Consider the following 24,746-nt stretch of genomic DNA (forward strand, 5'->3'; position numbering starts at 1 on the left):
CTTTTCTTTGCTGCTTGGAAGTTGGAATAAATCAACCTCCCAGCGGTATTGCCTGACTGACATTTGTTTTTGGGGTCAGCAAGGAAAGCAGCTGGAAGACCAGAGTGATGTGTTATCTGTGTTGATCTAACATCGACTGCAACTGGATGCAGTAAAACGAGAAACAGGCTTCCGACACAGGAGATGGTCCAACACTGTTTTATTGAACCTGTTGATTACTGTACAAAATCTGCTGTGGGTTGACACTCTATTAACCTAACTGATAACCTCCTACTGGCTTGACCAGACTAGCTCTCTATCACATGGTGATGATATTCATTGGCCTGTGCACTGTGACTATCTCATTAGCCGTGTCCTGTGAGAGAGGGAGAGCCTTAATGCCCTATGGGCTTTATAGTGGTGGTGTCCTGTCTGGTGATTGGTTGTTCTGTGTCGTGTGTGTTCATTGGTTATCATCTGTGCCAATCACCGCCTGTCTGCATCTCATGATATACATGAGTGGATATTATGACGCAGAGAATACAGTTCAAGATCTTGAACCCAGGTTCAGAGGCATGTGAAGCAACAGTTCTGTCCGGGGTCACAGGTGAAGTGAACCTACCAATGATCACAGGCCTTGGGACAGATCCACTGCTCAATATAGAGAATCTGAACAGCCTGGCTCTTGTGATGTGATGTCAGCATGCATCAGAATTGGGGCACGGTTTGTTATTCTAGTGATTAAGGGATTGAACTAACAATCTAGAGGCCATTAGTTCAAGTCATGTTGTGAAATTGAGTTCCATGAATTGGTAGTTTGGGAGATGGTTCTTGAAAAAAGTGAGCATGAAAGTCACCTGATTGCTGTAAAAAAAACTCCTTCACGAGTCAGAAGAACCAGCCACATAATCACCATCACCCCCAACCCTATCCATCCACCATATCCCTCAACGTTCCTCGCCATCTCCCCCAACCCTATCCACCCACCATATCCCTCAACTTCCTCACCATCACCGCCAACCCTATCCACCCACCATATCCCTCAACTTCCTCACCATCTCCCCCAACCCTATCCACCCACCATATCACTCAACTTCCTCACCATCTCCCCCAACCCTATCCACCCACCATATCCCTCAACCTGTCGGTGCAACATCATGGGCCGAAGGGCCTGTACTGCGCTGTATCGTTCTATGTTCTATGTTCCTCACCATCTCCCCCAACCCTATCCACCCACCATATCCTTCAACCCGCCTCCTCACTCACCTCCTTCAATGCTAGACATTCACAATCTCCCCATTTCCCTATATCCCTTTTCTCTCTCCTAAAACACAACTAATTATTGTTTGACTGTAATCGTATTGTCCACCCAAGTGTATTTCCCTAATAACTTGTTCCATGATTTAAAGTGGAGTTGAAAGAATTCCCGTTCTATTCTTACTCCCAGCTTTATTTCCACCTTTTACCATTCTGAAGATTTTCCTGCCCCTTGGATGTTTTCCCAGCAGCTCATTACTTCCCTTCAGAGATTAGCTAAATTAGACAGAGTCAGCAAGGCAAACGTTGTACATGGCCAATCAGGGGGGTCAAACAACCTTTTCCAATTCTATCCTTTCTGATCTCCTCAAACATTTTGAGTTTTAGTTGTACTTATATTCTTGTGGTAAAATAGTTCAGGTTAGACTCTGCATCTGTTTACTGGGCTCTGCTGTGTGATTCTCCAATCTATGGGCTTGTAACCAACGGCAGCCTGTGTATTTACACCTGGAGACTAGATTCAGACAGCTTCATGCTCAGACTCATGCTTGAGGTTAAATGACTCATTGCTCACACACAACCTTCCCATTTACATTGGTTTATTTGTGCTTTTGTCACAATTCCACAAATGTCAGTCCTCTGAGTGTTGGACCAGAAAACAGATAAATAACGAGAACACAAACATCAAGCTGTTTGTGTTACTTCAGTCTGCGGAACCTTTTCACAGCACAAAAAATTCAGCGTCTGCAAAAAAGTTGAGGTGAAACATATAATCACTTAGAATGAAGAAAAAGCTATAGTACAGAAACAGGCCATTCGGCCCAGCTCGTCAATGTTGGTGTTTATATTGCAAATGAGCCACCTCCCACGCTGATTCTTACCCCCCCTCGCCGGATCCCTCGAATCCCGCCCTGCCACATATCTCACTATTCCCATCCTGCCCCCAAAACTCTCCATGAGCCATGTCGACCTTGAGGAAGTGAACAAACGAATATGATAGACAGTAGGACCCTGAGGGTCACAGATGGTGAGTTCACAGACAGAGAACAAAGGGATGAGCACAGCATTGCTAGTAAAGGGGGGAGGGGAGCTTTGCCTCATGGAGAGAGTGGTGAAAAGGATGCTGGGTAACAAGAGGCCCAGGATTGGGAAATGTGAAGTCAGCCAATCAGGATATATGGCCAGGTCAGAAGGTGTATAGAATGACCAATGGGAAGCTTGTATGCGAATCTTGATGTGATTCAATCAATATAAAGAACAAATAACAAAGAAAATTACAGCACAGGAACAGGCCCTTCGGCCCTCCCAGCCTGCGCCGATCTAGATCCTTTATTTAAACCTGTCTTCTATTTTCCAAGGTCTACTTCCCTCTGTTCCCGCCCGTTCATATACCTGTCTAGATGCCTCTTAAATGATGCTATCGTGCCCACCTCTACCACCTCTGCTGGTAAAGCGTTCCAGGCACCCACCACCCTCTGTGTAAAAAGCTTTCCACACACATCTCCCTTAAACTTTTCCCCTCTCACTTTGAAATCGTGACCCCTTGTAACTGACATCCCCACTCTTGGAAAAAGCTTGTTGCTATCCACCCTGTTCATACCTCTCATAATTTTGTAGACCTGAATCAGGCCTCCCCTCAACCTCCGTCTTTCCAATGAAAACAACCCTAATCTACTCAACCTTTCTTCATAGCGAGCACCCTCCATACCAGGCAACATCCTGGTGAACCTCCTCTGCACCCTTTCCAAAGCATCCACATCCTTCTGGTGATGTGGCGACCAGAACTGCACGCAGTATTCCAAATGTGGCCTAACCAAAGTCCTATACAACTGTAACATGACCTGCCGACTCTTGTACTCAATACCCCGTCCGATGAAGGCAAGCATGCTGTATGCCTTCTTGACCACTCTATCAACCTGCGTTGCCACCTTCAGGGTACAATGGACCTGAACTCCCAGATCTCTCTGTACATCAATTTTCCCCGGGACCCTTCCATTGACCGTAGAGTCCGCTCTTGAATTTGATCTTCCAAAATGCATCACCTCGCATTTTCCTGGATTGAACTCCATCTGCCATTTCTCTGCCCAACTCTCCAATCTATCTATATTTTGTTGTTTTCTCTGACAGTCCTCCTCGCTATCTGCAACTCCACCAATCTTTGTATCATCTGCAAACTTGCTAATCAGACCACCTATACCTTCCTCCAGGTCATTTATGTAGATCACAAACAAACAGTGGTCCAAGCACGGATCCCTGTGGAACACCACTAGTCACCCTTCTCCATTTTGAGACACTCCCTTCCACCACTACTCTCTGTCTCCTGTTACCCAGCCAGTTCTTTATCCATCTAGCTAGTACACCCTGAAACCCCATACGACTTCACTTTTTCCATCAACCTGCCATGGGAAACCTTATCAAACGCCTCACTAAAGTCCATGTATATGACATCTACAGCCCTTCCCTCATCATATGTGCTGTGATTTCTTTGTTCTCTCCCTCACTAACGTTTGAGAGCTCTAGAAGACAGCTGCGTGTTCTCAGGTCCCACGAGTGAGTCGGCCTTGCAAGCTGGTGGAAATAAAACAATAATTGATACCTGCAGATCCGTCTCAGATTTTATTGAGCCCAGACTGGTGAAAAGGATCAGGGATTGTCAACCTGATTTAACTGAATCGGTCCCTCCCGGTTCCAAGTTGCCTCCCCCCGGAGGTGTAAATCGCGAATTGTGTTCTGGCACAGTCTGTCCGTGCTGCCACCTTTCAATAGATAATCCAACCTTTTGTTCTTTTGTGTTTCAGCATAATCAATGAGGCCCTGATATGGGCGGCACAATAGCACAGTGGTTAGCATGGTTGCTTCACAGCGCCAGGGATTGATTCCCGGCCTGGTACCTTGCTGGTAGCCCGGAGAATGCGGAGTCTGTACATTCTCCCCGTGTCTGCGTGGGTTTCCTCCGGGTTCTCCGGTTTCCTCCCACAAGTCCCGAAAGATGTAGTGTTAGGTGAATTGGACATTCTGAATTCTCCCTCTGTGTACCCGAACAGGCAACGAGGGGATTTACACAATAATTTCATTGCAGTGTTAATGTAAGCCTACTTGTGACACTAATAAAGTATTATTATATTCTCCAGTGTTGTGGTCATTACCAGACGGATTTCTGGGTGGGTTTTGGGTTAGGATCGAGATGGGCTGAATTCCCGGCTCATTTTCTTATTCATTTGGAATTATCACACACATTGGGGCCTGGCTCGGAATGTGTTTGCTGGCAGATACATGGAAAAGTGAATTGAAACACCATTCGAAGAGGAAAATACTTAGACAGTCTTTCCCACTGTAATGCTGGATGCAAGGGACGCTCATTGCCTCCGACACCAGAGTTACTAAAGACCATTTGGAGAGATTTTAAAGGTCAGTCCTAGCATTGCAATTGATTGTACTTCGCAAACTGCTGACTTTCCCCGTCTGTCAATTCCACACAAACCTCTAACGCAGGAACGTTTTCAATGGTTTGAGTCATTGGTGTGTTTATTTAGCATTCAGCCCAAAGAGTTTCGCAGAGCAAGAAACTGTTTTTAGAATGTTTCTGCTCTCTGCAGTTGAACCTTTTGGCTTTCCTCAGACATGACCGAGTGTGTGAAAGTTCCCTCGTCCTTCTGAGAAATGAGGGTCGGATGATTTCTGGTGTAAAAACGTTAATTGGATCTATTTCAGCATTGGAATTTGAGTTGTTACAGTAGTTAGATTCGGAAATAAATAGGAGCATTTTGGTTAGGAGTTTTACTTGATCAAAAAATATGCACACAGATTTCCATATTTTTAACGCAAGGACTGAATAGTCTTTGGTAAACATCTGTGTCAAGGAACATCTGTATCACTTAGCTGTCCAGCTGGACTTTAATGTGGACTATGGTGTCAAATGGGTTCATCCAACCACAGGCGAATTCAAATGATCTTCCTCTCTCATTTCATCATGACACGTTGATATACCATAATTAAAAGAAATGAAGTATATTTCTACAGCAGGAAGTCCCCAGGTGAAGTTCTCTCGAAGCAGGGTCTTTGTTGGAATGTGGGAAACATGCAAGCTCACACACGCACAAGCCGTACAGTGAAAATTAGCTGAGAATCTGTTTTTCGGGATATTGGTTATAACAGGAGATTTATTCTTATTGCAGATGATGAAAATGAATGCACAGAAGATCACATGCTGTCGAGAGAGGACACAGCACCAGTCAAGGAGCAGACAGCTCCACAGGAGGTAGAGAACAAAGCAGGGGGTCACAGTTCCACAGTACATGCTATCATATGTAAGTCCAATTGCTTGTCATATTCAGGCAAAGTAGAGAGATGATGAAGGTTTAAAATATATCCTAATTTTCGAATAGGGGAGATAGAGAACAAAAACTCTGTTCCCTTGACTGATACAAATGTGTGAGAGAGGGTGAGTGTGTGCGAGAGGTGGTGTGTGTGTGTATGAGAGAGAGAGGATGTGTGTGTGTGTGTATGTATGAGAGAGAGGCTGCATATGTGTGAGAGAGTGTGTGTGTGTGTGTGTGAGAGAGAGAGGCTGCGTGTGTGTGAGAGAGAGGCAGTGTGTGTGTGTGTGTGTGAGAGAGAGGCTGCATATGTGTGAGAGAGAGTGTGTGTGTGTGTGAGAGAGGGTGTGTGTGTGAGAGAGAGGGTTTGTGTGAGAGAGAGAGGGTGTGTGTGTGTGAGAGAGGGTGTGTCTGTGTGAGAGAGAGAGGGTGTGAGAGAAAGAGGGCGTGTGAGAGAGAGGGTGTGTGTGTGAGAGGGTGTGTGTGTGTGTGAGAGAGGGTGTGTGTGTGTGTGAGAGAGGGTGTGTGTGTGTGAGAGAGGGTGTGTGTGTGAGAGAGAGGGTGTGTGTGTGTGAGAGAGAGGGTGTGTGTGTGTGAGAGAGAGGGTGTGTGTGAGAGAGGGGGGTGAGTGGGAGGATGAGTGTGAGAGAGGGTATGTGTGTGCAAGAGAGGGTGTGTGTGTGTGAGAGAGGGTGTGTGTGTGTGAGAGAGAGGGTGTGTGTGAGTGAGAGAGAGAGGATGTGTGTGTGTGTGAGTGAGAGAGAGGGTGTGTGTGAGTGAGAGAGGGGTGTGTGTGAGTGAGAGAGGGGTGTGTGTGAGTGAGAGAGGGTGCCTTGTGTGTGAGTGAGAGAGGGTGTGTGTGAGTGAGAGAGGGTGTGTGTGTGTGAGAGAGGGGGGTGAGAGGGAGGATGAGTGTGTGAGAGGGTGGGTGTGAGGAGGGTATGTGTGTGTGAGAGAGGGTGTGTGTGAGTGAGAGAGGGTGTGTGTGTGAGAGAGGGGGGGTGAGAGGGAGGATGAGTGTGTGAGAGGGTGGGTGTGAGGAGGGTATGTGTGTGTGAGAGTGGTGTGTGTGTGTGTGAGAGAGGGGTGTGTGTGTGAGAGAGGGGGGTGAGAGGGAGGATGAGTGAGAGAGGGGGGTGAGAGGGAGGATGAGTGAGAGAGGGGGGTGAGTGGGAGGATGAGTGTGTGAGAGGGTGGGTGTGAAGGGAATAACAGAAGGAGTGTTTTAGAGATGGAGGGTAGAAGGAATAGAGGGAGTGAGAAAGTGACACTTTGTTTTTACACACCCCCTTAAGATTGACATTGCCTGCCTGGAGGTTTAGGTGCAGGGTGTGTTGTGCCTCTTGATTTGGCGAATGCCTTGAAATTGAAAGAGTGTTCTCTAAGAGAAGCTGGGCAAAGCAGTTCAATGCAGCTCAATGAAGCTGTTTTACTCTCAAAATAATCCTTGGGCCGCGGACTGCCAACATCTGGCTTCTATTGCTCAATACAAATGCCACAGTTCCACAATGATTTCAACTGAAAGCTGCGGGGAGAGAGAGAAGACGCTTTGCCAGTCAAAGCTGCGGAGAGAGAGACAAGACGCTTTGCCAGTCAAAGCTGCGGAGAGAGAGAGGAGACGCTTTGCCAGTCAAAGCTGCGGGGAGAGAGAGAAGACGCTTTGCCAGTCAAAGCTGCGGAGAGAGAGAGGAGACGCTTTGCCAGTCAAAGCTGCGGAGAGAGAGAGGAGACGCTTTGCCAGTCAAAGCTGCGGAGAGAGAGACAAGACGCTTTGCCAGTCAAAGCTGCGGAGAGAGAGAGGAGACGCTTTGCCAGTCAAAGCTGCGGAGAGAGAGAGGAGACGCTTTGCCAGTCAAAGCTGCGGAGAGAGAGAGAAGACGCTTTTGCCAGTCAAAGCGGCGGAGAGAGAGAGGAGACGCTTTGCCAGTCAAAGCTGCGGAGAGAGAGAGAGGAAGACGCTTTGCCAGTCAAAGCTGCGGGGAGAGAGAGAGAGAGAAGACGCTTTGCCAGTCAAACACATCCTATAAAAGCATCTTAACTGGTGGGGACAGATGGAAAAGTGAACCTATTGTGAACATTATTGGAAATGTCAAAGCTTCACATGAATAAAGTGGATAGTTGATGTGGATTGTGATTAAATTTCAGTGTTTATTAAAAGAGCACTGTATAAGTGTTAATTCATGACAGAGAAGCAATTGAACTGATTCAAAGATGATATGTGTGAAAAAAGAACAAAAATCATTTTTTTTTAGTCGGAAAAGGTGATGAACCCGAAGATTCTGCACAATTTGACGGGTCAGTTTACCCATATTCCTCTACTCCCCTACCTCCATCTTCTCCCTCAATCCTACATCACCCAGAAAGCTCAGGGCCACCAACCCACCTTCTTATCATATCCAACAACTCCACATGCCCCAACATACAACACCAACTCCACACGTTCCAACATACATCATCAACCCCATATGTTCCAACATACATCATCAACTCCACACGTCCCAACATACAACACCAACTCCACATGTTCCAACATACAGCATTAAACCCCACATGTTCCAACATACATCATCCGCCCACATGTTCCAACATACATCATCCACCCCACATGTTCCAACATACAACATCAACCCCACATGTTCCAACAAAGAGCATCAACCCATATGTTCCAACATACAGCATCAACCCCACATGTTCCAACCTACAGCATCAACTCCACATGTTCTAATATACGGCATCAACCCCACATGTTCCAACCTACAGCATCAACCCCACATGTTCCAACATAGAGCATCAACTCCACATGTTCCAACATACAACATCAACTCCACATGTTCCAACCTACAGCATCAACTCCACATGTTCCAACCTACAGCATCAACTCCACATGTTCCACCATACAGCATCAACCCCACATGTTCCAACATCAACTCCACATGTTCCAACCTACAATATCAACCCCACATGTTCCAACAGACAACATCAACTCCACATGTTCCAACCTACAACATCAACCCCACATGTTCCAACATACAACATCAACTCCACATGTTCCAACCTACAACATCAACCCCACATGTTCCAACAGACAACATCAACTCCACATGTTCCAACCTACTACATCAACCCCACATGTTCCAACATACAGCATCAACCCCACATGTTCCAACATACAGCATCAACCCCACATGTTCCAACATACAGCATCAACTCCACATGTTCCAACATACACCATCAACCCCACATGTTCCAACATACAGCATCAACCCCACATGTTCCAACATACAGCATCAACCCCACATGTTCCAACATACAGCATCAACTCCACATGTTCCAACATACAGCATCAACCCCACATGTTCCAACATACAACATCAACCCCACATGTTCCAACCTACATGAACCCCACATGTTCCAACATACAGCATCAACCCCACATGTTCCAACATACAGCATCAACCCCACATGTTCCAACATACAGTATCAACTCCACATGTTCCAACCTACAGCATCAACTCCACATGTTCCAACATACAGTATCAACTCCACATGTTCCAACCTACAGCATCAACTCCACATGTTCCAACATAGAGCATCAACTCCACATGTTCCAACATACAGCATCAACTCCACATGTTCCAACATACAGCATCAACCCCACATGTTCCAACATACAGCATCAACTCCACATGTTCCAACCAACATCATCAACTCCACATGTTCCAACCTACATGAACCCCACATGTTCCAACATACAAAATCAACCCCACATGTTCCAACCTACAACACCAACCCCACATGTTGCAACATACAATATCAACTCCACATGTTCCAACTTACAGCATCAACTCCACATGTTCCAACCTACTACATCAACTCCACATACCCAGAGATGAAGTCAGGGCTCTCATCTGCTCTGTAAGATGTGATTGTGAAATCGATGCCTGAAACACTGGTGGAAGTCAATTCAATCATAGCTTTCAACAGGGAATTGGTTAAGTAGTGGAAAAGGAAAACCTTGTCAGCCCTATTGGAACTGATATGATCGCTCTTTCAAATAATTGACACAGACAAGAAGGGCAGAATGGACTCCCTCTGTGCCATATCATGCTATGCTTCAATGAATTAATTACATTTTTGTTTCCAAACAGGTTGTTGTTTCTTTTAAAACTTTTTGTTAAACTTTGGAACTTATAGCCACATTAGCGAGTGCTTTGTAGTAGCCTGCACAGGAACAGCTCCTTGTACAGGAGCAGCTCCCACAATGACTAATTAGGTGAATGCAGCATCTGATATGGTTTTGAACCAACTTGAGCTGGAAAGTGCCAGCTTTAATCCTCGGTCTATACAGGGATGGTTACTCTCAGCCAGCCTGAGTGCTACAACAAGCCTACAGTAAGGATAAATCATCCCAAGAATCTATCACTAATCTCTGTCCATCTCTGCTGGCAAGTAGGTGTGTGAGAATTTTGAGTGCCGATAGAACTGGCATAGGCCGTGTTATTGGATTTGATTTGATTTATTATTGTCACATGCATTAGCATACAGTGAAAAGTATTGTTTCTTGCATGCTGTACAAACAATGCATACCATACATAGGGAAGGAAGGAGAGACTGTAGAACATAATGTTACAGTTATAGCAAGGTGTAGAGACAAGATCAACTCAATACGAGGTAGGTCCATTCAAAAGTCTGATGGCAGTCGGGAAGAAGCTGTTCTTGAGTCGGTTGGTACGTGACCTCAAACTTTGGTATCTTTTTCCTGACGGAAGAAGGTGGAAGAGAGTATTTCCGGAGTGCGTGGGGTCCTTAATTATGCTGGCTGCCTTTCCAAGGCAGCGGGAATTGTAGACAGAGTCGATGGATGGGAGACTGGTTTGCGTGATGGACTGGGCTACATTCACAATCTTTTGTAATTTCCTGCGGTCTTGGGCAGAGCAGGATCTATACCAAGCTGTGATACAACCAGAAAGAATGTTTTCTGTGGTGCATCTATAGATGTTGGTAAGAGTTGTAGGTGATGTGCCAAATTTCCTTAGTCTTCTGAGAAAGTAGAGTCTTTGGTGGGATTTCTTAACTATAGTGTCGGCATGGGGAGACCAGGACAGGTTGTTGGTGATCTGGACGCCTAAAAACTTGAAGCTCTCGACCCTTTCTACTTCGTTCCCATTGATGTAGACAGGGGCATGTTCTCCACTACGCTTCCTGAAGTCGATGACAATCTCCTTTGTTTTGTTGACATTGAGGGAGAGATTATTGTCGTTGCACCAGTTCACCAGATTCTCTATCTCATTCCTGTACTCTGTCTCGTCATTGTTACCCTCCCACATAGAATACCATGCTAACATTTATTTAGTTGCATGTGAAATTTGACCATTGAACAAAGTATCAGAGAGAAGCCAAGTCAAATGGGGAAATGAGAATTGGAATCCATTCGGCATGAGGGGTAAAAGTGTGCTGGCAAAAAAATGTTTCAGGAACTGATGAGGGGGATCGTTCAGATTCTGGTCTTGTACAATAATGGTCCTCCCAGGGTATTAGTGATGTCAATTGCAGGTTCTGTTCTGAATGTACTGAGTGTGGGGAGGATTCAGGGAGAACGGGCAGCAACAATGGCTCCAAATTGGTGACCACTGAAACGCAACAAAAGACACATCAGTTCCCATTGGGAAACAAATGAATTAAGATGGAGGAAGATAGGAGCAGGATGAGATCATTTCATCCCTTGAACCTGTTCTTCTATTTTCCAAGACCATGGCTGATCTGAATATCCTTAATTTGCAAAATTCTATCAATCTGAAATTAGCATTTGAACTAACATCTCCTGCTATTTTTGTGGGAGACAGTCCACCCTTTGTATTATTTCTTGCTGGAATTTTTCAGGAGCAGGAACACAGCTTTGAAAATTGAAGAGATGAATGTAGAGAGGAGATTTGCTTGGGAACAGCAGCACGATTATTAAGTGACAAATTAAACCACACGTTAAATCCAAAGCATTTTCATCACCATGCTCGAGTTTTAATTTTCACAATCGTTTTCAGTCCATAGATAGGCAGATAGATAGAGTGAACGTTCCGAGACTCTATCCTCGGGTGGATGTAGCTGTTACAAGGGGGCATAACTATAAGGTTCAGGGTGGGAGATATAGGAGGGATATCCGAGATAGGTTCTTTACTCAGAGAGTGGTTAGGGTGTGGAATGGACTGCCTTCTGTGATAGTCGGACACTTTAGGAACTTTCAAGCGGTTATTAGATAGGCACATTGAGCACACCAGAATGACAGGGAGTGGGATAGCTTGATCTTGGTTTCGGACAATGCTCGGCACAACATCGAGGGCCGAGGGGCCTGTTCTGTGCTGTACTGTTCTATGTTCCATTACGGGGAGTGAATCACCTTTTAGTGATTTTATACTCCGCTTCCACATCTCCAGAGTATCACCTCTTTCTATAGGCTTATGATTTGTTCTGGCTAAATTGTTACTTCCAGCAGATAACGGTGGTAATCAGAGATGGCTGGAATAAATCCTCAGCTGGTCGCCTATTACGATCCCAGATCAGACCCCAACAGTGGCGAGGATACTGGATAGACACCCCAATATTTTATTTTAATTTTGTAAGACAGTGAGGACGGGATACCTCACCCCACGAATGATTTCACGTAAAATAGGAATATGGCATATTGAAACAAACCTTATTACTAACACAGTATTAAAATATCTTTAACATCACACAAGAAAATACCTATACAGTTACCCCCTTAAATAATGCTAATCAATACAGTGACACCATAACCCTTAACTGCTATCTTTACTTCCACTCAAACAACACAACCATCTCCAATCCCAAGCCACTTTTAAATACAATTTGCAGGCTCAAAAATACTTGCAAGACAGAGATGTCTTGAAATCCCTGGATCTTTTGAGATTGCTTTAAAGAAAAAGACCTGACCCTGTCGGAACAATGCAGGATCTTCAGCTTATGTCTTGAGAAACTGTCCTCATAGCTACACTTCCAGCTCCCAAACTATAACTCTGACTCTTAACACCTGACTGCTTCAGCCCTTTGGCTCCTCCCATTAACGACATCATCTCATTAAATTGAACACAATGTCTCGAATTAACTACTTCACCGGGAACCCTCTTAATATAAACAATCCATTAGCCCAACCTTTTATGATGCTTTAATTGCACCTCTGGCTCCCCAAAAGCCTAGCTTGCAAGCCTAGCTGTCTTGCAAACCAGGGTTTTAAAAAAACATGACTGCAGCAGTCATACACACACTAACCCAGGCATTTAACCCTTACTGGACCAAATACATATGATACAATGTATCTGAAATTCCTACATTCATCCCGGACCTCGGGCCCAAACTGAAATTGGGCAGAAACACCAACAGGAATTTGAGCCCCTGTGTCCTGGTTGTGTCCATGGAAAACTGTTGGACAGGTGAGTTAAAAGGTTACAGTTGAAACACATGCTGACAATCTCATTCCTGTGTCATTGGTTGTGAATCAGGGTCACAGATGGTGGTACTTAGAAAATCCTACTGTTAAGCCTGGGTCTCATTAACATTGCTTTCAATTACTCTCATTCTCTCAAACCGATCTGCGTGAATAAACCCTGTTACCAGAAAGATGCTTAAGGACAGAAAGCTGAATGAATTGCTTGACTATTATTATATGACCCAGCCGATGGTGAGTAGTGACCAGCCAGCCTGCAGGCACATACAGTGTCCGTCACGGGGGCAATGTCATGACAGAACTCTCGGTAGACAATGGGGTGCAAAGCAATGAAGTGAGCTCAAAAATCAAATTGGGTTCTAAAAGGCAGTAATTGATGTAGTCATCCCTGGTTGGTTCTCACTATTGGCAACCTGAAGGTCTAGATGTAAATGATTGCTGCCAGGGTAAAATTGACATTGAGAAAATATAAAGATTAATACTGTATGGGAGTAGATTATTGCAGGAAGACCCCCATAATAAATACCGAGCAATCAAAGAATTGAGATATGCATAGACATACGTATAAATAATCTCCTGTTTGTGGTATAAAAATATCACAGCTGATATAAATTTATGCTTGGAAATTGCTGTGAGGATTCCGAGCAGCGAAATTGCTCCCCCTGGAACATGAATATCTTGTTACTCATTCTTGCACTGTGCCTTCTTTCATTGCACAAAATAGCGTGGGGGCTTTCTCAGTCACATTAGAAGGCTGCTGTTAAGTTGGAGTTGCATATAGGCCAGACTGTGTAATGTTGGAAGCTTCCCTTTCCTCGATGATAATGAACCAGTTGGGTTTTTTTATGACAATGCAATAACTTCATTGTCCTTTTTTCTGATACCAACATTTCTGGGAATGATTTGCCCAGTCCTCTGGGTTGCTAGTGCCAGAGGATAACCCCATGCACACGTCTGTCTATTAGCCGTGTAATGAATTCCAATTGGCTTTATTGGTTGGCCAATTGGAGTATGAGCTCCCTCAATGATAGCTCATTGAAGGGGCCAATATAATCACCTGCGTAGGCTTTGTGAGCCAGTCTTAAGTTGACTGGACTGCTAGCAGCACTGTTTGTAGCTGCTCCTGTAATATCGTTGTTGTAAATAAATATTGGTGTGGTGACGGAACTCCTGAAAGAGCACTACGACCCAAAACCACCCCTCATTTTGCGTAGGTACAGATTCTACACAGTGAAGCGGGAAGACAGGGAGTCAGTCACAAATTTCTTGACCCGCTGAGAAGGCTGGCGGAAATATGTGAGTTCGGCCCGACGCTAAATGAAATGCTTCGGGACTGGTTAGTGTGTGGTATAAACAACCTCACAATACAGAAACGCCTGTTGGCGGAAACGGAGCTCGACTGCAGGCAGGCGTTACAGCTCGCATTGTCCCTAGAAAAGGCAGCAAGTGGGGCACAGGAACTACAGGGCATGCCAATGGAGGTAGATACCTGTGAGAGGGACTACCACAACGGGTCCTGCTACCAGATAGCTGCTCTCAGGAATAGAGGGAAAAAGGTAAACCCAGAACTGCCTCCAAGTCTGCCAGGACTATCTGGAGACAGAGGGAAGTACCGGCTGAGGCTCCCCCAACAGAGAAGGACCGTTTCTGGCACCAGACAGAGTGGGGTAACAGCGACAGAAACTCTAGAAGGAGGTGGCAAAAGAGGAATAGCATGGTGGGGACGCAGGGAAGTACACAACCTAGATGCCCCATCCTCCTCCGAAGGGGAACAATTATATAATATTGCAACGAAGAAAGCAGAACCCATTAAGATTACCCCACGGGTGAACGGGCGGCCGACAATAATGGAAATAGACACGGGTGCGGCCGTATCAGTAATGGGAGTGGCAGCATTTAGAAAAATCAAAGATGGACTCCGGCCACTAACCCTAACAAAAACATCGACGAAACTTAAAACCTACACGAGGGAACCCCTGGAAGTTCTAGGCACGACTCATGTACCCGTGGAATATGAGAAACAATTGCTCAGATTACCATTGATGATAGTAGAGGGCTCTGGACCGAGCTTAATTGGACGAAACTGGCTGAAAGACCTAAAATTAGATTGGATGAAAATTTTCCAGAGTGGAAGCGGGCAGTTGAGTGGAGTACTCCAAAAATACCCGGAGGTCTTCCAGGAAGGTTTGGGGGAAATCATAGGCGCCAAAACAACTTTGCACGTGGACCCAGAAGCCCTTCCGAAATTTTGTAAGGCCAGGCCGGTACCTTTTGCATTAAGGAAGAAAGTAGATGACGAAATAGAAAGGTTACGGCGCGACGGCATTATCAGACCAGTACAATTCTCGGAATGGGCAGCGCCGGTGGTACCAATTTTGAAGCCAGATGGCTCGATACCTCTCTGTGGAGATTTCAAATAGACGGTAAACAAATACGCACTGCTGGACAAATACCCAATCCCGAAAATAGACGACCTATATGCCAAATTGGCAGGTGGGCTTTTGTTCACGAAACTGGACATGAGCCACGCCTACCTGCAGTTAAAACTGGACAAGGACTCCCAGAAGTTTGCTACGATCAACACCCTGAAGGGCCTTTTTCGTTATACTAGGCTACCTTTCAGAGTGTCATCAGCCTGCGCTATATTCCAGCGTACGATGGAAAATATTCTGCAGGTACTACCGCAGGTGGCGATTTATTTGGACGATTTCTTAATCACGGGTAGGACAAACAGGGAACACTTAAGGAACCCGGAGGAAGTGCTCAGGCGTTTCGCAAAGACAGGCGTACGGCTAAAAAGGGAAAAATGTGTTTTTCTGGCCCCACAAGTGACGTACCTGGGATATAAAGTAGACGAGTCAGGCTTACACCCATTAGAAGACAGAGTAAGGGCAATAAAAGAAGCCCCAGCTCCCACCACGGTGCAGGAGTTACGATCATTTCTAGGGTTGGTAACCTATTATGGAAAATTTATTGAAAATAGGGCGTCCATCCTAGAACCCTTCCACCAGCTACTAAAAAAGGGGCAAGAATGGAAATGGTCCGCCCGCCAAAACCGAGCATTTAGGGACTTTAAGGAACAGCTGTCATCCGAAAATGTCCTAGAGCATTATGACCCAAGGAAGGAGTTGGTGGTCACTTGTGATGCATCCCCCTACGGGGTAGGAGCCATCTTAGCCTATAGAGGAAGGAATGGGGAAGAACGACCAATAGCCTATGCTTCGAGGACCTTGGCGATGGCTGAGAGGAAGTACGCCCAAATTGAGAAGGAAGGACTGGCGGTGATATTCGCAGTAAAAAAATTTCACCAGTATCTGTACGGGCGGAAATTCACCATAGTGACGGGCCATAAGCCGTTATTAGGGTTATTAAAAGAAGACAAGTCAATACCCCCGATTGCATCAGCTGGAATCCAATGCTGGGCGTTGCTACTGGCGGCGTATAGATACGTTCTGGAGCACAGACCGGGAACGCGAGTAGCAAATGCAGATGCTTTGAGCAGACTTCCCCTCCCGGACACTCCGCTGCAAATACCAAAAGTAGAGGAGACAGTAATGACTCTAAATTTTTTGGATACCCTACCAGTAGACGCACAACATATTCGGTTGTGGACGCAAAAAGACCAAGTTTTAGCCAAGATGAAGCATTTACTGCTAACAGGGGAACTGGAAAGACCAGTGGAGCCCAAGATGCACCCATACTGGAGCAGAAGGGACCAAATGACTGTAGAAGACGGTATCCTATTATGGGGAGCCCGGGTAATAGTCCCAGCTCAGGGCCGTCAGGCAATCTTAACTGAGTTACATCACGGACACCCACGGGTGTCTAAAATGAAGATGCTAGCTCGAAGCTACGTTTGGTGGCCAGGTTTGGACACAGACATAGCAGCCTTGGTACGTCGGTGCCAGGAGTGCCAACAGGGGCAAAGAGTGTCACCAGCGGCGCCATTGCACCCGTGGGAATGGCCAGGCAGACCGTGGACCCGCCTGCATATTGACCACGCCGGCCCTTTCATGGGCTCAATGTTTTTGGTGATAGTGGACGCCCACTCCAAATGGTTGGACGTCCACCGATGCAAGCACAGCATCAACAATTGAAAAGCTCAGGGCCTCGTTTGCAACACATGGACTTCCGGAGGTAATGGTGTCGGACAATGGAACGGCATTCACAAGTGGGGAATTTGGAAAATTCCTGAAGGAAAACGGAGTCCGTCACATCAAAACGGCCCCTTACCATCCAGCGACCAACGGCCTGGCAGAGAGAGCGGTCCAGACACTTAAAGCGGGACTCAATAAGTAGCTGGCAGCGTCAATGGACACAAAGCTCTCCCGCTGGCTGTTTGATTACAGGACCACACCGCATTCCACAACGGGCATACCGCCAGCTGAACTCTTAATGGGAAGGCGGCTGCGAACGAGGCTGAGTCTCCTTTTCCCAAATTTAACGGGGAAAGTGGAGAAACAACAGGAGGCCCAACGCAGGGGGCATGATAATAGTCGGTAGCAGAGACATTTCCAGGTGGGGGCACCGGTTTGGGTCAAGAATTATGGGAATGGACGAACGTGGGTCAAAGGCACGGTAGAGTCCCAAACAGGGCCCATATCCTATGAGGTTTCAATAGGAGGTAAGGTGCTGAAGAAACACCTAGACCAAATAAGGGCAGCGGAACCACACCTGGAGGCAGGCGAAGCAGGACCGCCTCAAGCTGGGATAGACCAGCCGGAAAGGATACCCACACCCCAGCCCCGAGCAATTTCTCCAGACCCCGTCATCCAGTCGTCAGAGTCGGAGATGGACACGTTCGATGAGGCCGCCGCGACACCTCTCCCCGAGGAGGAGGAAGAACAACTTCCAAGGAGGTCGTCAAGGAAAAGACGGGCACCTATAAGGTACACCCCGCCCACTTCGGAGAACAACCCGGCGGACGACACAGAGGTGACAGATCCAGACATGAGGAGCAGGAAGAAGCTCGGAGGAATGCCAGCTGGCAGGAATTCCTCGGACCTTGGGGGGGGGAGGGATGTAATGAACTTCAATTGGCTTTATTGGTTGGCCAATTGGAGTATGAGCTCCCTCAATGAAAGCTCATTGAGGGGGCCCATATAAGCACCTATGTAGGCTGTGTGAGCCAGTCTTAAGTTGACTGGACTGCTAGCAGCACTGTTTGTAGCTGCTCCTGTAATATCGTTGTTGTAAATAAATATTGGTATGGTGACGGAACTCCTGCCTCCTGTGGATTACTACAAGCCGGCACTCTGAGGGAGTGGGGTGGGTGAAATGCCGACTGTGCTTTCACCTTCAGAAATCTAAATCCAACGCAGAGTGATAAATGGCATCTCTTCTATCAGCTTGCTATGGAGGCCTCACATAGAAAACATTTGTTTGTTATCTACAGAAAAATAAGTGGTTTCGGAAATAAATCAGCAGAACTCAAGGTGGATAGGTGTAGACCCTGTGGTATTGAAGTAAGGCAGTGGAGGGTCCTACTAAAATTCGTCAATGGCCCTTCGGAATTTAAATTGTACGATTGGCTAAATGTACTAATTCCTCTCCGGAATGAAGATAAGAGATAGGTCAGCTATTCGGGCATCAGCTGCAGGCATTCCATGATTTGAGGGAATGTTAGCAAACATTTATGAGTTAATCAAAGGTGGGCAGTGTGGAATTGTTACAGGCTCGTTGTGTTTGTCCAATGTAAGCGTGTTTTTGAAGTGGTGACTTATGTGGACAACCCAGTAAATATAGCCAATAGATTTGCAGAAATTATTGAATGGGCTGTCACTGAGGTTTGTAAAAAGGGAAACGTGTTCATATGAGCAACGCATGAGAAAATGTAGCAGAATGGATAGAAAGTTAGATAACACGGCATAAATCAAGGTTTGAGATGAATAGTTAGAAATATGGAATCAAAGGATGGTTACAGTACAGAATGGGATAATTTGACCCATCATATCAATGCTAACTCTCTGCAAGAGAAACTCCCTGGCCCTTTTCCTATAGCCCTGTAAAGATTTTGTCTCCCTTTCCAATTTCCTCTTGAAGGCCACGGTTAAATCTGCCTCTCGTCAAACTCTCGGGCAATGCATTGTAAATCTTAACCACTCTTGGTTTGGAATTGAGAAGAGTTGAAAATGGTGTATGTGAGGTGTTACAGTTCTAAGTTTAGTCTCCAATTCATTTAGCAAGGAATCGGAGCTGGACAGCAGGAACGTGATCTGTAAAGTGTGCTGACAACACGAAAGTAGTGGGTTTGGCAAAGACAAAGAATTGCAAAGATTTCACAATGGCATAGCCAGTAGAGTGGACAGGTAGATGCCAGTTAAAATCCAGTGTAGAGAACTGACGCTGTTCCAAATGCAAAACAAGGAGAGGGACCATATATTCAATGAAAAGATGTTTAGAAATGTGAGTACCTAAACTTAAAAATTCAAATGCATAAATCCCTGAAAGTGCAAATGCAGCTAAATAAAGCCGTTAACAAAAAAATCGCAGTTGCTTGCTGCATTTCAATCTAAGGAGGTGGCTCGAGTTGTGGAAGCAAATGGCTCAATTAAATATGCATGCCCAGATCTTGCCCAGCAAGATCCAGATTGCGATGCACTGCAAGATTCTGTTGAATCGTGTTTCGAGGGTTGCGAATATCGCAAGAGTCCTCTCTCAAGATTCTACGGCCTCACCCCGACACCAAGTCAGGCATGGTGATGCCACTGAATTGTGCCCTAAATCAATATGAAAACCATACCACAGTATTCCCTATGTACATTCTATCTGATTCCCCACACTGTAGAATGCAGGAGAGGACATTAACCATTGGAGAAAGAACTCAAATGTATCTGAACCCTTGCACAGTGCTAATCAATTTAATGGTCTCTTTACTTTTAAATGCAGAGTCCTCTGATCAATCACTGTATTGCCAGCATACTACGGGCCACACAAAAAGGCTGAAGCACATAACTCAATACTTAAAAATGGATTATTACGCACCTTCAAAACACTTTTCAAACATGCCAGTCGAAAGGATCCTCCCTCCAGAGAAGTGATCTCCCAGGGTTCACAACTCCTCTGAGGAGCTGGCAATTATGACTCCTGCAAAAGTCGGCCGCACTCCATCAAAATTGTGGAGAGTCTGAAATGTCCCACAATGGAGCAGGAAAGTTTGTGTGCCACTTGTGGGCTTGTTGACGGGACCCTTATCCTGAACTGGCAAAGAGTTCTGGAAACAGGAAGGGGAGCGGGAAACTCAGAATTGGGTCTCATCCACCATTTTTAAAGCCCTATCCCCTCCATTCCAACACAGAAGGAAGCTTAAAAATCCAGTCCAAATTGTTACTGGTTGGACAATTTCCCTCACTTGAAGCCACAGGACTGTTTAGAAAAGATATGGAAATGTCTCCGTTCTGGAACTGAGGTTAGAACTTGCTAAGTTGGAAGAAGAATTAGTCTGCATCAATCGTACATTACATTTATCTGATAATTTGGGAGTTACCTCCTCAACCCATGGTGTAATTGACCTGAGAGTGCTTAATGACAATACAAGAAGGCAAATCTTGTGCTCAGAGTGGGGATCGCTGAACCGTAATGGAGCTGAAACAATATGCCACTAATCACCTGACACATCCCCCCCCCCCCAACCAGTCCAACTCCACAGTCCATTTAAGCGTAAATGCCAAAAATATTCCATTCCCTGTTCAGATTGCAACATAACCAATGCAAACCTCTCCAAAGAAAATATAATGTTGTTCTGCAAATCCCCTTTTCCCTGGCAGTGTTGGAATGATTGCTAACTGTAAAGTGAGAGGAATCCGGTTTCAATGTGCGAACAATCAGCGTGAGTATAAGAGGCCGGTGACAGTCCGTCTAACTATATCTAAGCCAGAGTCAAGGCCTCCACCTCTGGTAGGTGCGGGGGCGAAGTGCAGGAAGGAGCAGAAGGGGAGAACACAAAACGTTTCTATTCTTTTGGACTTGATGCAATTTTATTACTACAGTGGCAGTTAGAGCCGTCCATGGCCAGTTGCTGGTGCCGCACAGTAACACTGAACAGTTTTATGTTTTGTGCATCTTAAACAACAGGACATTTCTAGATTATAGTATCGGACAATCACTAATTCCTGCTGGTAGCCCCAAAGGAATTTGCTGAGACAGGTCTGGTTTTATGGAACGGTATTGTCTCCCAATCCTTTCCTTCGGGGCATGCTGGGAAGATTTTGCCGTAATGATAATGGTGATTTCTTCTGTGTGACAGAAGGAGGAAATCAGGTCGGTTCTCATAACTATTTAGCTGTTAAATGAAAATGACGAAAGTCAATATGCTCTCAAAGGTACAATTTCAAAGGGGTTGCAGGAATTGAGAAACCTTGGGCTGCATGTGCACAAATCCGTGAAGGTGGTATGACAAATTGGGATGGCTGCTTTAAAAAGCACAGAGAAACCGGGGCTTTATAACTAGAATCATTGAATACCAAGGCAAGGAAGTTATGCTGAACCATTATGAAACGCTTATCATTAGGCGGCACAGTAGCACAATGGTTAACACTGTTGCTTCACAGAGTCAGGGACCCGGGTTCAAGCTCGGAGACGGGTCCTGCTGGGATGGAGATCTTCCGCTCCGCCCAGTGCCTTGGCCTGGCTGGGTGACCTCAAGGAATTTTTATATCCAGAAAAGGTCAATTACACCATTGGGGGGGGGGGGGGGGGGGGGCGCGGGGGGGGGGGGTCCACTGGAGGGGCTCTACCTCAGACTTGTTATTGTTTTTTGCAAAATTGTAAACCCCTTCTTGCATTACAACACTTTCCTTAACTTCCCACACAGGTCAGTCTTTCTTGCTGAGTTTTTAAAAAATGGAATGTATTTTTATTGGACATGTTCAATTGTTTCTTTAAATGACTCCCACTGTCCATTTCCTGCCGTACCTTTCAGCCTATTCACCCAATCAACCTCAATTAGCGCTTCCCTCATACTTATGCAATTGACTTTGGTTAGGCTTAGGACTCCTGTTGTGATTGGAGTATGTTGTTTTCAAACTTAGCTTGGAACTCAATGGTGTTAGGATCACTGTTTCCCAGTGGATCTTTTGCTATGATATAGCAAAGTAAGCCTGCTTCATCGCACAATATTGGATCCAAGATAACTTTATGCCTTCTTGGGTCCACAACATATTTCTTTTGAGAAACCGTCATGAAACAAACATTCCACAGACTCAGCTTCTGGGCCATTCTTGCCAATCTGATATCCCCACTCTTTCTGAGTTTAAAGTCCTGTCCAGAGACCGAGTTATGCAATTAGCCAGGGCGCTTCTGCCAGCCTGGTTTATGTGGAGCTCATTCCAAAGGAATAGCTTACTCTTCCCTGAGTACTGATGTAATTGCCCCATGAACTGAAACCCCTTCTTCCTATGCCACTGTTTGAGTCACACAGTTAATTCTCCGATCTGTTTGACCCTACACAATCCAGAGACGAATACCTTTGATGTTCTGTACTTTACTGCTGTCCATGTGTTACCAAAAATGCTTTTTTTTCTGTATCTGTTTGATGCAACTAAGTAATAATAATCTTTATAAGTGTCTTTATTAACACTGCAATGAAGTTACTGTGAAAAACCCCGAGTCACCACACTCTGGCGCCGGAGGGAGACGTCAGAATGTCCAATTCATGGGGCAGCACGGTGGTGCAGTGGGTTAGCACTGCTGCCTCACGGCAGCGAGGTCCCAGGTTCGATCCTGGCTCTGGGTCACTGTCCGTATGGTGTTTGCACTTTCTCCCCGTGCTTGCGTGGGTTTCGCCCCCACAACCCAAAGATGTGCAGGGTAGGTGGATTGGCCATGCTAAATTGTCCTTTAATTGGAAAAAATGAATGGGGTACTCTAAACTTAAAAAAAAAAGAATGTCCAATTCACCTAACAATCATGTCTTTCGGGACTTGTGGGAGGAAATCGGAGCACCCGGAAGAAACCCACGCAGATGCAAGGAGAACGTGCAGACTCCGTACAGACAGTGACCCAAGCTGAGAATCGAACCTGGGACCCGGGCGCTGTGAAGCAACAATGCTAACCACTGTGCTACGGTGCCACCCAGCAAGCTAATCACTACCTTCTCAAGAGCAATGAGGGATGGCCAGTAAACCCTGGCTTTGCCAGTGATCCCCATATGCCATGAAAAAATAAGAAATGTTCAACCTCTGCTTCAGTATTTTGTCCACTTCTGGGCAACCACTTGGGAAGGGTGTCGAGACCTCGGAGAGGGTGCAGAAGGAATTTGCTCGAATGTTACTCAGGATGAGGGAATTCAGTTTCACACAAGATTATAGAATCTGGGACTGTATTTACAGTAGAAGGGGTATTTATTGGAGGTGTTCAAAATTATGAAGGGCTTTAATAAGGGTAAATAAGGGGAAAGTGTTTCCACTGGCAGTAGGATTGGTAATCAGAGAAGACAGATTTGAGATAATGAGCCAAAAAAACAGAGGTTAAATGAGGCGAAGATTTTTTTCACACAGCAAGTTTTGATTTAAATCCCGCAGGCTGAAAGGGTGGAGGGAGAAGAATCAGTAGAAATGTCCTAATGTAACTGGATAAGCATTTGTGAAGCTAAACATTGGGGGAAAATGGGGAAAGAGCAGAGGAATGCTTGGGCAGCTCTTTAAAAGAACCAGTATATATATGAATAATGGACCAAATGGCCTAATTCGTGCTGTATAATTTTATAATTTTAAGCACTACCCAGTGTAGAATCCCGTTTGTCACTCTGTCTGAGCTCAATGATAGCCGGGGGGAATGAGAGGATTGTTGCAGCTGACTGTTAACCTCTTCCGAGGGGACAGTGCGGCTGGAGAAAGGCCATTTGGGTGGGATACTTGCAGATTCTCAAACCCATGGGACTGAGGTTGTACAAGGAAATGCTCAGTAGCTGATCTTGGCCAATCTTTCTCATCTGTCTATGAACCGAGGAACATCAAATTAATTTGATTGACGTCTGTGGGATGTTCCCGATACGTTGTCCGCACAATAATTGATCACTTGAAGCAACCTGAGTTGTTTTGGCATGACGCATATAACAAAATCCAAGTTAAGTTTCTTCTTACAACCCATTGAAAGAACATCTAGATAGGTCATAGGAATCCAGGTGTTTCGAATTATCTTCTGCGAAGTGTGCTTGAGGCAGTTAAAGTTGATTCTTGGACACGCTCCCCTTCTACCTTCACCCTATCAGGTGATGATCCAGCAGCGGTTCCTGCACTATCCAGGGCCACAAATCACACTCCAGACTCTACAAAACCACCTCAAAACAGATCATTGATTCCAACTTATAAGAACTTCAAATTTTATAAATGTTTAGACAGGTTGATGGGGCTTAATTGAGAGTTGGCCGAAATTACAGGATAATGGGCCAACAACATGTCAATGGTTGAACTGGTACTATCTGAACAACGCATCTTAATAAAGCAAAGCAAACACTTCCTGCCATAATTGTTTAGGGTGATCTGTGAGATAAAGTCTTACAAGCCTTTTACTTGGCTGAAGTTTGACGCTGTAGAATAAAAGTAGTCAGCGACACCAAATCCCGGTTTGTAAATGGAACAATGCACAGATCTCTCTTGTGCAACACAAAATGTTAAGCCCAGAATTTTTGCTCCCACGCTGGACAACCGAGACGGGAGAATTTCCGACTTTGCAAACCCGACCTATAAAAATGGCAGCTCTGAATTTTGTTTTATTTTATTCGTTCATGGGATGTGGGC

General features: G+C 45.5%; 1 protein-coding gene across 2 annotated transcripts in view; it reads left to right on the forward strand.

Moving 5' to 3' along the window:
* mdfi (MyoD family inhibitor) overlaps positions 1-24,746 on the forward strand; it is a 129,827-nt gene that overhangs the window by 40,178 nt on the left and 64,903 nt on the right. The window contains exon 3 of one of the 2 annotated variants that reach the window (XM_038820990.1): positions 5,412-5,543. In XM_038820990.1, the coding sequence (XP_038676918.1) occupies positions 5,412-5,543 (132 nt within the window). The remainder of the gene's footprint in view (positions 1-5,411; positions 5,544-24,746) is intronic. The other variant, XM_038820991.1, reaches the window with a different exon arrangement.

This window comes from Scyliorhinus canicula, chromosome 15 (assembly GCF_902713615.1).
Source record: "Scyliorhinus canicula chromosome 15, sScyCan1.1, whole genome shotgun sequence".
NCBI lineage: Eukaryota > Metazoa > Chordata > Chondrichthyes > Carcharhiniformes > Scyliorhinidae > Scyliorhinus > Scyliorhinus canicula.